Source organism: Podarcis cretensis (genome assembly GCF_951804945.1).
Source record: "Podarcis cretensis genome assembly, chromosome: 2".
Lineage (NCBI taxonomy): Eukaryota > Metazoa > Chordata > Lepidosauria > Squamata > Lacertidae > Podarcis > Podarcis cretensis.
The window spans coordinates 124,112,508-124,128,152 of record NC_137171.1 but is presented as its reverse complement, the minus strand read 5'-3'; the positions used below and the strand labels follow the sequence as shown (position 1 = coordinate 124,128,152).

Here is a 15,645-nt window from a genome sequence, read left to right as displayed (position 1 = left end):
TTTGCTGGCATTGTCTGTATTTTGTATATATTTGTATTTTGATGTTTTGAATGTTGGCTGTAAGCAGCTTTGGGCACAGCTCATTGTGGGAAAATGACATATAAACATGGTATTTTTATCAGCCGGAACTTGCCGGAACTCAGTCACGGCTCCTCTCAGGTGGGTGCCATTGCCATTATAAGATAATGAGGGAAGCGTTCATGGTGACTAATGACACCTCTTTTTCTAGAAAAATAGCAGTGCAGAAGTAAACTCAATCGATCAATCAAACTCATATGGCATACAATATATGTTGCTTCAGTGACTGGTGTTGTCATTGAATAATGATGATGATGATGATGACAGTGATGATGATGATGATGATATATGATTTATACCCCTCCCAGCTGGCTGAATTTCCCCTGGTGAACTTTCGAAGTGCTTTTGCCTGTTGCACAGCTTAGCAGAGTATAGCAGAGTACTGCAGCGTTTCTTAGGCAACTCTTGAGATTTCCCAGGCAGGACGACGATCAGGAACAAAGCTGACGACTAGCAACTTGATTCTTGTAGTTTATTACATACAGCAGTAAACATACAAGTCTATCTACAAGTTACTGCTTACAACACGACTTCTTCACTCTCAGCAACTCCTCAACACTAACCAACTCAATACTCACCGACACTAACCATTCTAACAAGCAGTGTCATAAGTCATGCTGCCTATCTGAGGGACCTCAGCCAATCACAGAGCTGTTGCTGGGTCTCCTCATCTCTAGACAGATTCCTTTCATGCTCTGTCTTCCCAGGCTGTGAAGACACTAATTGCTAACTTGCAAAGCTGCATGTAAACAATAGATTCCAACATCCCCAGCCACTCTAGGCGGCTTCCAGCAAAATATTAAAATACAATAATTCATCAAATATTAAAAGCTTCCCTTCCTTCAGATGTCTTCTAAAATTTAGGTGGTTGCTTATTTCCTTGATGTCTGATGGGAGGGTATTCCACAGGGTGGGCACCACCACCGAGAAGGCCCTCTGCCTGGTTCCCTGTAACTTCACTTCTCGCAGTGAGGGAACCGCCAGAAGGCCCTCGGAGCTGGACCTCAGTGTCCGGGCTGAACGATGGGGGTGGAGACACTCCTTCAGGTATACTGGGCCTTTGAGGCCATTTAGGGCTTTAAAGGTCAGCACCAACACTTTGAATTTTGCCCAGAAACGTACTGGGAGCCAATGTAGGTCTTATGTGTTATGTGGTCTCGGCGGCCACTCCCAGTCACCAGTCTAGCTGCCACATTCTGGATTAGTTGTAGTTGCCAGGTCACCTTCAAAGGTAGCTCCATGTAGAGTGCATTGCAGTAGTCCAAGTGGGAGATAACTAGAGCATGCACTACTCTGGCAAGACAGTCTGCAGGCAGGTAGGGTCTCAACCTGTGTACCAGACCAGAATTGACCTGCGCCTCCATGGGTAACTGTGAGTCCAGAATGACTCCCAGGCTGCACACCTGGTCCTTCAGGGGCACCGTTACCCTGTTCAGGACCAGGGAGTCCTCCACACCCGCCCGCCTCCTGTCCCTCCAAAACAGGATTGTCAGGATTCAACCTCAACCCATTAGCCACCATTCATCCTCCAGCCGCCTCCAGATACTCACACAGGAAATTTACCCCCTTCACTGGTTCCGATTTAAAAGAGAGGTAGAGCTGGATATCCGCACACTGGTGAACACTCAGCCTAACCCCTCTGATGATCTCCATATTCTTCTTCATGCTCAGGCTAAAACATTAAGTTTGCTGGAGAGCCAGGCTGCTGGTGACCTAGTTGCTGGAGTTTATTGGCCAGTGACGTTACCATGGATGAACGCAGATGTATCATTTTGACATCAGTGTATGATGTCACAGACAGGATGAGCTTCAAACCCCAGCAAAGTGAGAGACAGTTAACAGTCAGAGCCAGGCTGAATGCTGTGGGCATTCATCTAGCTGGATGGTCGTTAAATGTGGGACACAAATTTTGTTGCAGGTTATCAAACGTGCAGTTCAGGCAGCTCCTCCCCTTCATATTTGCCACTCAGAGAGTCAGCAGGGATCCTGGGCTCCTGCTCAACGTCACTCTGGGCTACAACATCTACGAAAACTACTTTGATGCAAGGACGACTTATGATGCTACAATAGACCTTCTCTCTACTGGGCAAACAAACATCCCAAACTACTGCTGCGGAAGGCGGAATAACCTCTTGGCTGTCCTCGAAGGGGCTGACTCTGATATCTCTGGCCAGATTTCAAATATGTTGAGCATCTACAAAACCCCACAGGTAGGAAAGTGTGGCTGGTACACTGATACCTTGGTTCCTGAACGGCTTAGTTGACAAACAAATCAGCTCCCAAACACAGCAAAACCGGAAGTGAGTGTTCCGGTTTGAGAACGTTTTTCGGAAGCCGTACTTCCATTTTGGCTGCTGCCATTGTTTCTGGGGCCAATCATCCAATCAGAAGCCACACCTTGGTTTGCAAATGTTTTGGAAGTCGAACGGATTGAGCAGATTATGTACTGACATAGTCTAGGATTTTGATTGCAAAATCACACACACACAATAAATGACAACAGCCATTTCAATAGCTAGTTGTGATATTTAAGTTTGCAAACACCTTAGCTTTATCCTGAGATTCGAAACCTTCCTTTTCTCCACAGGTCAGTTACGATTTTGTTTCTCCTGCTCTGAAAGACAAATCTCAGCTCCCTTTTGTCTACAGGATGGTCCCAAGTGCTGAGACCAAATACCTGGGCATTGCCAAACTTCTGCAGCATTTTGGGTGGAGGTGGGTTGGCCTCGTCGTTCCAGAAAATGACAACGGAGAGAGACTCATGAGGAGTTTGACAGAAGTGCTGGCGAGGGAGGGGATCTGCGTGGCCTTCTCAGAAAAAATCCCAGCACTCGTTTTGTACAGAAATATTTCCCCCATGATTGCTTTCCTCGTGCAGAGGAAAGTCAACATCGTCATTTTCTCTGGGGACTCTCAATCTGTTTTCGGTTTAGCTTACGTCATATTCCGGGCTGTGAGGAGCAAGCAGCCCACACCAGGTAAAGTTTGGATCATGACGGCTTTGCAGGACATCAACCTGAGTGCTCTTTACCGCATGTTTGATATGCAAAACATCCACATTTCACTGGCCTTCCTAATGCAGTTCAAAAAGGGGACGAGGTATGAAAACGTCAAACCGCGGTTTGATAAGAAAGGATTTCGTTGCTTTCATTTGAAGCATACGTTGACGGCAAGAGGTCAAATGAGATGCGTCGAGAAGAAGGAGAGCATTTATCAGGAGGTTGATGGAGACAGCTTGACCCTGGACAGCTACATGATTTACAGTTTGGTCCGGGCTCTGGTGCTTGCCTTAAGGGCTGCATTTGCATCCAGATCCCGGTGGATGGTGAGGGGAGGTGGAAGCGACTTGGTCTTCCAAAGGGTACAGCCATGGCAGGTATTCTTTTCTCCTTCACTGCTAATATTATTGCCAGGTCATTTAATACCTTGAGTCTATGGGAACCAGTGTGGTGCAGTGGTTAAGAGCGGTAGTCTCGTAATCTGGTGAACCGGGTTCGCGTCTCCGCTCCTCCATATGCAGCTGCTGGGTGACCTTGGGCTAGTCACACTTTTCTGAAGTCTCTCAGCTCCACTCACCTCACAGAGTGTTTGTTGTGGGGGAGGAAGGGAAAGGAGATGGTTAGCCGCTTTGAGACTCCTGAGGGAAGTGATAAAGCGGGATGTCAAATCCAAACTACTACTCCTCCTCTTCCTCCTCCTCCTCCTCCTCCTCCTCTTCTTCTTCTTCTTCTTCTTCCATTTGTGTTTCTCACAAGTTAGGTTGTCTGCCTTTCTTTAGCAACATTTAGCAGCTATATAGGGTTTTCTATAGGGTTTTCAATGTTTAATGTTTTATGTTTTTGTATATGCTGGAAACTGCGCAGAGTGGCTGGGACAACTCAGACAGATGAGCAGGGTGTAAAAAATAAAAATCTTGTTGTTATTGTCAGTTTGCATTTCTTAGTGCAGAAAGTATTGATCTGATGTGCAGTGATCTTTCCTATTCTAATTCATTCAAGAGGTTTCTGGAAGTTTCTGGAAGCTTCTCTGTAGGAAAGAAGCTTCGTGATTGTTTGGGTTCTACCTTCAGAGAATCTGAGTATAGCTGGCTTGAACTGGTTTTCTTATCTCTTCCAATTAAGGTCATGTTGACTATAAATATGGGCCAGAAGGAGCCTGGGTCAATAATAATAATAATAATAATAATAATAATAATAATAATAATAATTTATTTATACCCCACCCATCTGGCTGGACCTCCCCAGCCACTCTGGGTGGCTTTCAACAGAATATTAAAATACAATAACCTATTAAACATTAAAACCTTCCCTAAACAGAAAGCTTTCCCTTTCTGTCTCTCTTCCTCCTGGTGTGATGTTCTGTACATTGTACCATTCGTGTTAAGGTTTAGTCTTGTTATAAGTTTATAAGTTTTTGTAAGTGCTGCAACTGGATTTTTATGGACTGTGCCAGTCCTGAATGTACTGGATTTGTGACCATTATGCTCATTTGCCTTCAGTAGCAAGTAAAAGCTCTGCTGAATGAAGTACAATTGCCTCTGGTCTATTTTTGGGGGAGTTCTGCTACGTGTTTAAGTTTTTTTTCTTTCCCAGAAGAGGAAGGGCAACAGTTGTTGTTGTTGCTCATGAAACCTCATGAAAACCTCATGAAAATTCTTCAGCAATTTAGTGTGAATTTCTTCTAATCAACACATTTTTTTGTATGCGGTTTTGATTAATGTACACATATTTGGAAGCAAGTGCTCCTAAAACAACATGCTGTATGCTATTTTCATGGATATGACACATTTCCCCCTAATATACAAATGTTTGTGAATGTTGTTTGGTTGGAAGAACCGCATTGCGAAATTGGGCTTAGTGCAGATTTGGAAGGCTGGCTCTGCTCCGGTTCTCTTATTGTGCAAATTTGATAAATTCAGCTTTGATCACAAACTGAAATTGAATTTCTCCTCCATCCCCAATAGGCTGAGAGTTAGTGAGGGTCCAAAGTTCTTCCAATGAGCATCATTTCCTCCTTAGCTGTGGTCATTGGCCCTCATAAGGCAGGGGGGTAAATGACAAGCATAGTCAAATGAATGTTTCATCCCCATCCTCTTCCTTGATGAGTTCTACGAATGCAACATTCCAAAGAGGAGGAAGCTGACAGGGAATGCCAGCCATTGGATTGGTTAAAAGTAAGGAGGCGGGCAGGGAGCCTGGCCGAAGCTTGGTGGGCTGGAGCCCCATTTGCCCTAACCTACCAGCCTCCATTGCTGTCTGCGGCACTGCATACCAAAGACTGCCCCTTGGACGCTTGGCTGGACCAAGAAGTTCTCGCCAGTTCACTGTGCCCTTCTCTGCATGATGGGAAGGGCCACGGGTCATGCTGGGAGAGTCAGGACAGACAAAAGAAAGCACTCCTTCATGCAACAAATAGTTAATCTATGGAACCCACTCCCACAGAAGGCAGTGATGGCCACCAATTGGAATGGCTTCGAAAGAAAAACAGATAAGTCCACAGAGAAGCCTATCAATGGCTACTAAGCCACGATGATCCTCTTCTGCTCCTAAATACCTGCTGCGGAGAGCACTGCAGGTGCGCTCCGGTCCTGTTTGTGAGGAGAATCAGAGCTTACAGGGTTAAACTGTTATGTACTGAAGTTCTCACCCTGGGCCAGCAGGGGGATACTGTAGATAGTTATGCAAATCATAGAATCATAGAATCATAGAGTTGGAAGAGACCACAAGGGCCATCGAGTCCAACCCCCTGCCAAGCAGGAAACACCATCAGAGCACTCCTGACATATGGTTGTCAAGCCTCTGCTTAAAGACCTCCAAAGAAGGAGACTCCACCACACTCCTGGGCAGCAAATTCCACTGTCGAACAGCTCTTACTGTCAGGAAGTTCTTCCTAATGTTTAGGTGGAATCTTCTTTCTTGTAGTTTGGATCCATTGCTCCGTGTCCGCTTCTCTGGAGCAGCAGAAAACAACCTTTCTCCCTCCTCTATGTGGCATCCTTTTATATATTTGAACATGGCTATCATATCACCCCTTAACCTCCTCTTCTCCAGGCTAAACATGCCCAGCTCCTTTAGCCGTTCCTCATAAGGCATCGTTTCCAGGCCTTTGACCATTTTGGTTGCCCTCCTCTGGACACGTTCCAGTTTGTCAGTGTCCTTCTTGAACTGTGGTGCCCAGAACTGGACACAGTACTCCAGGTGAGGTCTGACCAGAGCAGAATACAGTGGCACTATTACTTCCCTTGATCTAGATGCTATACTCCTATTGATGCAGCCCAGAATTGCATTGGCTTTTTTAGCTGCCGCGTCACACTGTTGGCTCATGTCAAGTTTGTGGTCAACCAAGACTCCTAGATCCTTTTCACATGTACTGCTCTCAAGCCAGGTGTCACCCATCTTGTATTTGTGCCTCTCATTTTTTTTGCCCAAGTGCAATACTTTACATTTCTTCCTGTTAAAATTCATCTTTGTTTTGGCCCAGTTCTCTAATCTGTCAAGGTCGTTTTGAAGTGTGATCCTGTCCTCTGGGGTGTTAGCCACCCCTCCCAGTTTGGTGTCATCTGCAAATTTGATCAGGATGCCCTTGAGTCCATCATCCAAGTCGTTGATAAAGATGTTGAATAAGACCGGGCCCAAGACAGAACCCTGTGGCACCCCACTAGTCACTCTTCTCCAGGATGAAGTGGAACCATTGATGAGCACCCTTTGGGTTCAGCCAGTTACAAATCCACTGAGTGGTAGCATAGTCAAGTCCGCATTTTACCAGCTTCTTTACAAGAATATCATGGGGCACCTAGTCAAATGCCTTGCTGAAATCAAGGTAGGCTACATCCACTGCGTTCCCTTCATCTACCAGGCTTGTAATTCTGTCAAAAAACGAGATCAGGGTAGTCTGACATGACTTATTTTTCAGAAATCCATGCTGACTATTGGTGATCACAGCATTCCTTTCTAGGTGCTCACAGACTGTTTGCTTAATGATCTCCTCCAGAATCTTCCCTGGGTTAAACTGTTATGTACTGAAGTTCTCACCCTGGGCCAGCAGGGGGATACTGTAGATAGTTATGCAAATAAGGGATCGAAAGTGACGTTCAGTGATTGGATAGTTTTAGAAAGTTGTTACAGTAACGTTGTATTTTTTTTTTAATGATTTTTATTCGTTTTTCAAACAGATAACAAAAACAATACAAAACAATATAATTTCCAACTCATCATTTCATGCCCTTCTTTCTTTTGACTTCCCCATACCTCCCCATCCCTGCATCCTTGTTTAATGGTTCTTTAGCAACCCTTAGGTCCATTATCTTAATTCCCTTTCATAAAAGTTCCTTTAGTTTTTTGATTACTGCTGCAATTCTTTACCTCTTACCCCCTGACATCTTAACATTCCTCAATTTTACAATTATTTTTAAGATATATTTTAAATTTCTTCCAGTCCTCTTCCACTGTCTCTTTCCCCTGGTCACGGATTCTGCCCGTCATCTCGGCCAGTCCCATAAAGTCAATCACCTTTGTTTGCCATTCTTCCAGAGTAGGTAGTTCTTGCGTCTTCCAATACTTTGCCAGTAGAATTCTTGCTGCTGTAGTGGCGTACATAAAGAATATCCTATCCTTCCTTAACACCACTTGGCCAACCATGCCCAAGAGGAAAGCCTCTGGTTTCTTGGGAAAAGTCCACTTAAGGACCTTCTTAATTTCATTATAGATCATTTCCCAGAAAGCTTTAACCTTTGGGCAGGTCCACCAAAGGTGGTAGAAAGTGCCTTCAGTCTCATTACATTTCCAACACTTATTATTAGGCAAATGGTAAATTTTTGCAAGCTTGACTGGGGTCATGTACCACCGATAGATCATTTTCATAATATTTTCTTTTAAAGCATTACATGCAGTAAATTTAATACCGGTGGTCCATAACTGTTCCCAGTCAGCAAACATAATATCATGACCAATATCTTGTGCCCATTTAATCATTGCTGATTTCACCGTTTCATCCTGTGTATTCCATTTCAACAGCAAGTTATACATTTTTGATAAGTTCTTAGTATTGGATTCCAACAGTTCTGTTTCTAATTTTGACTTCTCTTTCTGAAATCCTATTTTCCTGTCCTGTTTACTGTTTACGTTGTACTGGAGGTCTATATAAGCAGGCTGACTGAACCCTTCAGTTCAGTTCCGTCCTGGCTTGTGAATAAACAAGAGCTGTTTGAAGAATCGCTGTCTTGTCTGATATGTTCGCCACAACTTAACATAAACAGCTCAGAGTAAGCACCCTGCCCAATGGGGAGTGGTTTCCCTCATCTGGGAATCTGTTCTTTGTGTTCAGTCTCCTTTCGTTTTTGACTGAGATGGGGGACAAGATGCCGTCTCTGGAGTTTCTGATTTATTGCTGCTGTACATAATAAAGCTTCTTAGATTAGTGAAGAAGCTGCGTACAGACTCTGTTTTCCTGCATGCTCAAACACAAAGCACATGGTGTGCCTACACTCTGCTACGGTCCAGAGAAGCTGAGCAGTGGCAGTGGAAGCGTACCGGACCTCATTACTTCACACTGTTTGTGGGTTTCCGACAGGCTTGGTTTGGCCAAAGGGAGAACAGGCTGTTCATATTCTAGGACAGTGTTTCCCAAACTTGGGTCTCCAGCTGTTGTTGGACTACAACACCCATCATCCCTAGCTAGCAGGACCAGTGGTTATGGATGATGGGCATTGTAGTCCAAAAGCTGCTGGAGACCCAAGTTTGGGAAACGCTGTTCCAGAACATGCTTGCTTATCTATGCACAGAAATTTTGGAGGTCCAACAAGGCAGGTTTGCAATATCCGACTTCCATTTCTAAATGCTGCTGTTTTCTTTGCCATAATAGCTTCACCCTTTCCTGAGAAACTTCCACTTTGACAATACTTCCGTAGACGGGCTGCACTTGGATGAGAACGGACACTTGGCAGCTGCCTTCGATGTTGTGAACGTGTTAGTGCTCCCCAATAAATCAATTGAGAAAGTGAAGGTTGGGAGTGCAGAGAGGCACAACCCCTCAACAATAACGTTTGCTATAGATCCAGATGCCATTGTGTGGCCTGGGTGGTGTAACCAGGTGAGACCTACTTAATTTTCTTTCTTTTTTTACTAGAAACTCAAAGCCAACAAGTGAAGGGGACAATGACAGACACAATAGTGTCCCTATTTCCCAGGGACAGTCCTGGATTTACAGAAGCCATCCCGGTTTCTGATAATTTTAAATTTTAAATTTTAAATTTTAAATTTTAAATTTTAAATTTTAAATTTTAAATTTTAAATTTTAAATTTTAAATTTTAAATTTTAAATTTTAAATTTTAAATTTTAAATTTTAAATTTTAAATTTCCCAAGTTCTATCGTTATAAGATAAAAACTTTTCTCTGTTCACTTTCTCCACCCACTTCCTTCCTTTTATGAACAGACCCCGCCTCATTCAAGGTGCAGCGAAAGCTGTCGCCGGGGATACACCAAGGTAATTCATGAAGGCCAACCCTTTTGCTGCTACAGTTGCTCACGGTGCATGAAAGGGACAATCTCTGCTCTGGAAGGTAAGAGGGCAGACCTTGGAGCAGGCAAAGAAAAGGAATTTATATGTCAGTGCCAGTGTTCCTTAGAAACAGTTTCTACCCTAATGTGATTTTGGTTTTAAACACATTGTAAGGAGTCTATTGTATGGGAGTATATTGTATTTAATAATGGGGTATCAGAGTTTTTAGGGGCTAACCAGGCTGGGATAGCTGGGATAGCTGGCTTGTTGGTTTTTGAATGTCTTATGCAGATTTTTCAATTTCGTTGTTCTGTATGGGACAATGACAATAAAGATTATTGTATCGTATCATATGTACAAACTGATGGGGTCGGGATGCCTCCTTCTGCCTGTTGAAGTGAGGTTGGACGGCTATCTGCCAGAGGTTCTTTAGCTGTGGTTCCTGCATTGCCAGGATGTGACTCAATTGATACCTGAGTCCCTTCCAACTCTACAGTTATATGAATCTATTATTCTAACTCCTACTGGACACTAAATGGCTTATCACATCTTCTCACTCCTTCACCTGTTGCATGTAGGACTTCGGAATATAATAGAATGTAATACAGAACAGAGATAATAGTGATATATGAATGATGCTTTTCTTTTCAGATGCAGACCACTGCACCAAATGTCCAGAAGATCAGCATCCAAACAAAGATCAAGATCAATGTGTCCCTAAGATTATCACCTTCCTGTCCTATGAAGAGTCTTTGGGGACCCTCCTGACCTCCTTCACCCTATTCTTGTCCTTAACCACAGGGATTGTGTTAGGAATCTTCATTAAATTCCTAGACACTCCCATAGTCAAAGCAAACAACCAGGAGCTCACCTATATCCTTCTTGTCTCCCTCCTGTTTTCCTTTTTGTCCTCCTTCCTGTTCATTGGGCGGCCAAGGAAGATGACCTGCCTTCTCCGACAATCTGCCTTCAGTGTCATCTTCTCAGTTGCCGTCTCTTCCGTGTTGGCCAAAACCATCACAGTGGTCTTGGCTTTCCTAGCCACAAAGCCAGGGAACAGGGTGAGGAGATGGCTGGGGAAGAGTTTGGCCAACTCCATTGTCATTTCCTGTTCCACTGTCCAAGTTCTCATCTGCACCATCTGGCTTGGAATGTTTCCACCATTCCCAGATTCCGACATGCACTCCCAGCCTGGAGAGATCACCCTGCAGTGCAATGAAGGGTCTGTTGCCATGTTTTACATTGCCCTTGGCTACATGGGCTTCCTGGCTGCCATCAGCTTCACAGTAGCTTTTTTTGCCAGGAATCTGCCTGGGGCCTTCAATGAAGCCAAGCTGATCACCTTCAGCATGCTGGTCTTCTGCAGTGTTTGGGTGTCCTTTGTGCCCACCTACCTGAGCACAAAGGGGAAATACATGGTGGCCGTTCAGGTTTTCTCCATCTTGGCCTCCAGTGCTGGGCTTCTGGGCTGCATCTTCATGCCCAAATGCTACATTATTGTATTCAGACCTGAACTGAATACAAAAGAACATCTAATGATGCAAACATCTGACAATAGGAACTAGAAATGGAGACCAGTTCTGTCCCCACTGATATCTAGACTAGAACCATAGCTTCTGATAAGGCCAAATCTTTATCTAGGATGGTTCCAAGACGTTATTCCTTTTGTGAAATTAACAAGGCTGTGGTGTAGGGTCTCCTCTGCAGTGGCTCCAGTGTTATGGAATTTCTTCTGCAAGGAGGTCCACTAGAACTCAATGTTCCAGTGAATCTATTAAAACCTGCCTCACTCACACTGAAGCTCCTTCCACACTCCGTGCATTTATATGGTTTCTCCCCTGTGTGGATTCTGCAATGACTATTTAATTCTGATGTGTCTAAATGTGTGTTTTAAAAAATATTTTTATTAAGAATTTAAACAAAACATATTATCTTAAAACATATCCTTGATTTCCCCCTACTTCCCCCTCCCCCCCATAAAATGACCCACCCTCCCCTCCCCCCCAACTTCCCTCAGCTCCAGTCTCTGATTTCTCTACAAATGCATGTTACAGAATTGTATGAATCCTTAATTTATCTGACTGGTTATTGTCAATAAAAAGTTTGTGAGTGCTTATTCAAAACCTGCCAAGGAGTCCGATTCACTTTGTTGTTTCTTTAAGTACTTTGTAAAAGGTTCCCATTCATCTTTAAAGTCACAGTTGTCCTTGTCCCGTACTTTATGTGTCAATTTTGCCACTTCTGCGTAGTCCATCAGTTTCTCTTTAGTCGGGGTTGTGTCTGAGTGTTTTAATATACACTGGACTCATTTTTGTTCTGTTTCTGTCATCCGCACCCTGAGAAGTAGAGGATTTCTTCTGCCCATTCTTTGACTGTTTCCTCTCATGCCTGTCTGGTTTTCTTTGATTTCCAAACATCTTTCTTCCTGCTTCCTTCTTGCCTGTTTCTGACGACATCATCAGATGCTTCATATAATCCGCATCGTTCTTCCCATCGTCTCCTGGAGAGGGTGGACCAGGAGAAGAAAATCTATAATGCTCAGGTCCTGCTTGTGCGTTTCCTAGAGGCGTCTGGTTGGCCACTGTGAGATCAGGATGCTGGGCCATGGGCCTGATCCACCAGGACTCTTCTTATGTTCTTTCATCTGCTCCATCTGAAGCTACACACACACACACACAAACACACACACACACACACACACACAAACACCGCATGCACCCTTCAGCAGCAACCTGCTTTATGAGTTTGCTGCTAAACTGGCTGCTCAACCCTGATTTTGGCCAGTTGGAAAACTAAAATGCATCAGAGAATATAAAACACCAAAAATAAATGGTTGGATTTGCACCACATCCCACCCCAGAAATGCCCGCAGAGATATGCTTGAGACATGACTGGAATCAAAAATACGAGTTCTCTTTTATTTTATCCTGTAGAGGGAAATTGAAGCCACACAGACGGATCTCAAAATGAAAACAAAAAAACAACAAAGGAGGTGCTGAGTGATACCCTCTTCTTCCTTTTGTTATTCCGGGTCTTGCCAGAGCAGGTTGCAGTTCAGACCTTTGGGACTATCAAGGGGTGGAATAAGCAAATTGGGCCACACACTTCTGCTTGTCCCATTTCTAGAAAAAATTTCCTTTACTATTTTCCCTTGGACAACCCTCTCTTGAGCGCTAAATCAGAGCAAACCTCCATATGGAGAAACCCAATCAATGTTTGCTCCGACTCAGCGGTAGAAAGTGGCTTTTTCCCAGGGGAAAGCAGAGATGTGGATGAGCCTTGCATTTGGAGAGATCCTCATTCCCTCTTCATAGCCACTGCTCTGTCCCAGCTGCTCTGTCCCCCCTCCTTATCCGGTGGAAGGAAGATAATAATAATAATAATTTTTTATTTATACCCCGCCCTGCCCGGTTCAGAAAACTAGGCTCAGGGCAGCTAACAACAAATTTAAAACACTTAACTGATGCAACAAAAAACAGCATAAAATGCAGTATAAAAGGTGAGTAACAATAAATTCAGAATTAAAAAATCAATTTAGGGGGGAAATCCATCCAATACACATTAGACGATCACCAGGGCTAGCTGGCTAAATTAGCCCTATTTGGGTCAGCGATGAGACCAGATGCCAGCAGAGTCCGCCTGAGAAGTGATGGGCTGCATTCTTCATCATTCATTCCCGCTTAGTTTCGGCTGCAGTGGAGGAAAGAGCATAAGAATCTCCTTTGGCCAAGCATTCACCCACAAGTGTCCCAATATGCTCTGGGGAAACAGAGGCAGGAGATCCAGATGGCAGCCCCTCTCCAACCCCCCCCCATGCCCAACTGCTGCCATTTCATGCCCTTCCCCAAACCTAGCAGCCCAGGTGGGGCCCCTCAACCTGCCCAACAGGAGGCCTGGCCTCCATTCAAGTTGCTTTAATCCAGGAGGCTAAATCAGTGGTTCCCAAAATGGGCAGTACCATGCCCTGGGGGGCAGTGGGATTACTTGGGGTGGTGCTAAGAGCCAAGTGGGCAGCAGGGGGGGGCGGTGCTGGAAGTGTAAATGACTATCAGGCTTTAAAAATCTGGCAGCACTGCATCAAACTCATCCGTTTTGTTGAATCAATTAAAGAGCTGAATTGGGTTTTGAATAAACATGCAATTAATTGCCACTGTTTTGAATTTTATTGTGTTATTGCCTTCATTCGTGGGTCGTGAAAACTGCTGTTTTGAATAATGCTTTTTATAGGGTAGGGTAGGACATAGCTGTCAACTTTTCTTGCGAGGAATCCTATTCGGAATAAGGGAATTTTCCTTTTAAAAAGGGAAACATTGACAACTATGAGGGGAGGATGATTTTTGGGGAACCAAGGGGGCAGAGGCCCTAAAAGGTTTGGAAACCACTCCCCTATATCATGTCCTGCCCCCCGAAGAAAGCTGGATTATGGTCTGGGATGGCCTTTGGTACTTTTGAGCCAGTTCAGATTTGCACAAGGCAATCTCTGTTCATACTCTACCTGTACTGCAGGGGGCGCTGTACTCTGCATCAGCACCATCATCTGGAAAGAGAGGGAAGCAAGAGAGAAAGGTGGTCAGGCCAGACTCTGCCCCCCAGAGCTTTCTCCATCACCACTTTTAGACTAGTGGGTGGTTTTTAAGGGGTTGGTTGCAGAATGCTCATAAATGCATCTACTGCATGGTGGTTTTAAATTTTGCTTTGGGAGTTAACTAAGAAGTGGGATATGTGAACCTTAATGGTCTTCATTTGTGGGGGCCTTTCTTACCTGTTTCATAGTAATCATAGACTCTTGCCACAGCCGGCTTTAAGTTCTGGACAGGCACATCCTGCTCCACAGTGAAGGTGTAGCTCTGGGTCATGTTGGTCACCTGTGGACAAGCAGGTGGGATCATCACTTGAGATACAGAATCACAAGACTGCTGAGATTCTGTGTCCAGGGCAGCTGTTTACTCGCTCCATCTGGTATGCAGGCTGAGACCTGTCCTGCCTACAGATTGACTCGCCAAAGTGGTGTATGCTCTGATTATCTCCCACTTGGACTACAGTGGTGCCTCGCAAGACGAAATTAATCCGTTCTGCAAGTCTCTTCGTCTTGCGGTTTTTTCGTCTTGCGAAGCACGGCTATTAGCGGCTTAGCGGCTATTAACGGCTTAGCGGCTATTAGCGGCTTAGCGGCTATTAACGGCTTAGCGGCTTAGCGGCTATTAACGGCTTAGCGGCTTAGCGGCTTAGCGGCTATTAACGGCTTAGCGGCTATTAGCGGCTTAGCGGCTATTAACGGCTTAGCGGCGTAGCGGCTATTAACGGCTTAGCGGCTTTAAGAAAAAGGAAACAAACTCACAAGAACTCGCAAGACGTTTGGTCTTGCGAAGCAAGCCCATAGGGAAATTCGTCTTGCGGAACGACTCAAAAAACGGAAAACTCTTTCGTCTTGCGCGTTTTTCGTCTTGCGAGGCATTCGTCTTGCGAGGTACCACTGTACTGCAATGCGCTCTATGTGGGGCTACCTTTTAGGTGATCCAGAAACTACAACTAATCCAGAATGTGGCAGCTAGACTGGTGACTGGGAGTGGCAGCCGAGACCATATAACACCAGTCCTGGAAGACCTTCCTTGGCTCCCAGTACGTTTCCGAGCACAATTCAAAGTGTTGGTGCTGACCTTTAAAGCTAAACGGCCTCGGCCCAGTATACCTGAAGGAGCTGGACCTCAGTGTCTGGGCGGAACGATGGGGGTGGAGATGCTCCTTCAGATATACTGGACCAAAGGAGAGATTCTCCTGCCTCCTGTCTCTGCCCTCTTTTGTCAGGGACTGGACAGACGAGGAGGGCTAGGGATCGCCTCCTCTTTCTCCTCTGCATCCATTGGAGGAGGAGGGGGTGGGGGGATCGCCCCCCTCCTTTCTCCAGCAGTTTCAGGAGAAGTGAGAAACAGAATTGAATTACAGCAGAACGCAGAGCTGCCAAGTTATGAGGTGTTAGGAGAAGGAGGGGGAGAACTCGCAACAGAGTCGGAGAGCACAGAAGCACCACCACGCCCCACGACTCTCTGCTCAGTTAGAATTCAAGAGCAAA

The 15,645-nt window shown here is 44.9% G+C and overlaps 3 protein-coding genes across 3 annotated transcripts in view; 2 read left to right on the top strand and 1 right to left on the bottom strand.

Moving 5' to 3' along the window:
• LOC307208743 (vomeronasal type-2 receptor 26-like) overlaps positions 1 to 15,645 on the top strand; it is a 98,330-nt gene that overhangs the window by 48,490 nt on the left and 34,195 nt on the right. The window lies entirely within an intron of this gene.
• Positions 1,777 to 11,555, top strand: LOC307206872 (vomeronasal type-2 receptor 26-like). Its single transcript, XM_079960335.1, has 5 exons — positions 1,777 to 2,288; positions 2,666 to 3,454; positions 8,938 to 9,165; positions 9,510 to 9,636; positions 10,227 to 11,555. The coding sequence occupies exons 1-5, from the start codon at positions 1,827 to 1,829 to the stop codon at positions 11,138 to 11,140; spliced, it is 2,520 nt and encodes an 839-aa protein (XP_079816461.1). The 5' UTR covers positions 1,777 to 1,826; the 3' UTR covers positions 11,141 to 11,555.
• Positions 12,484 to 15,645, bottom strand: part of LOC307210984 (alpha-2-macroglobulin-like) — a 75,174-nt gene continuing 72,012 nt past the window's right edge. The window contains exons 34-35 of the mRNA XM_079967181.1: positions 14,338 to 14,440; positions 12,484 to 14,112 (exon numbers count right to left, since the gene is read on the bottom strand). Of these exons, the coding sequence (XP_079823307.1) occupies positions 14,060 to 14,112; positions 14,338 to 14,440 (156 nt within the window). The 3' untranslated portion in view covers positions 12,484 to 14,059. The remainder of the gene's footprint in view (positions 14,113 to 14,337; positions 14,441 to 15,645) is intronic.

Excerpts from the sequence above, each read along its gene's own strand:
- LOC307206872 (XM_079960335.1), top strand. The coding sequence starts at position 1,827 with ATGGATGAACGCAGATGTATCATTTTGACATCAGTGTATGATGTCACA. Across the intron at positions 2,289-2,665 it reads GCATCTACAAAACCCCACAG|GTCAGTTACGATTTTGTTTC; the intron begins GTAGGAAAGTGT and ends TTTTCTCCACAG. Across the intron at positions 9,637-10,226 it reads GACAATCTCTGCTCTGGAAG|ATGCAGACCACTGCACCAAA; the intron begins GTAAGAGGGCAG and ends TTTTCTTTTCAG.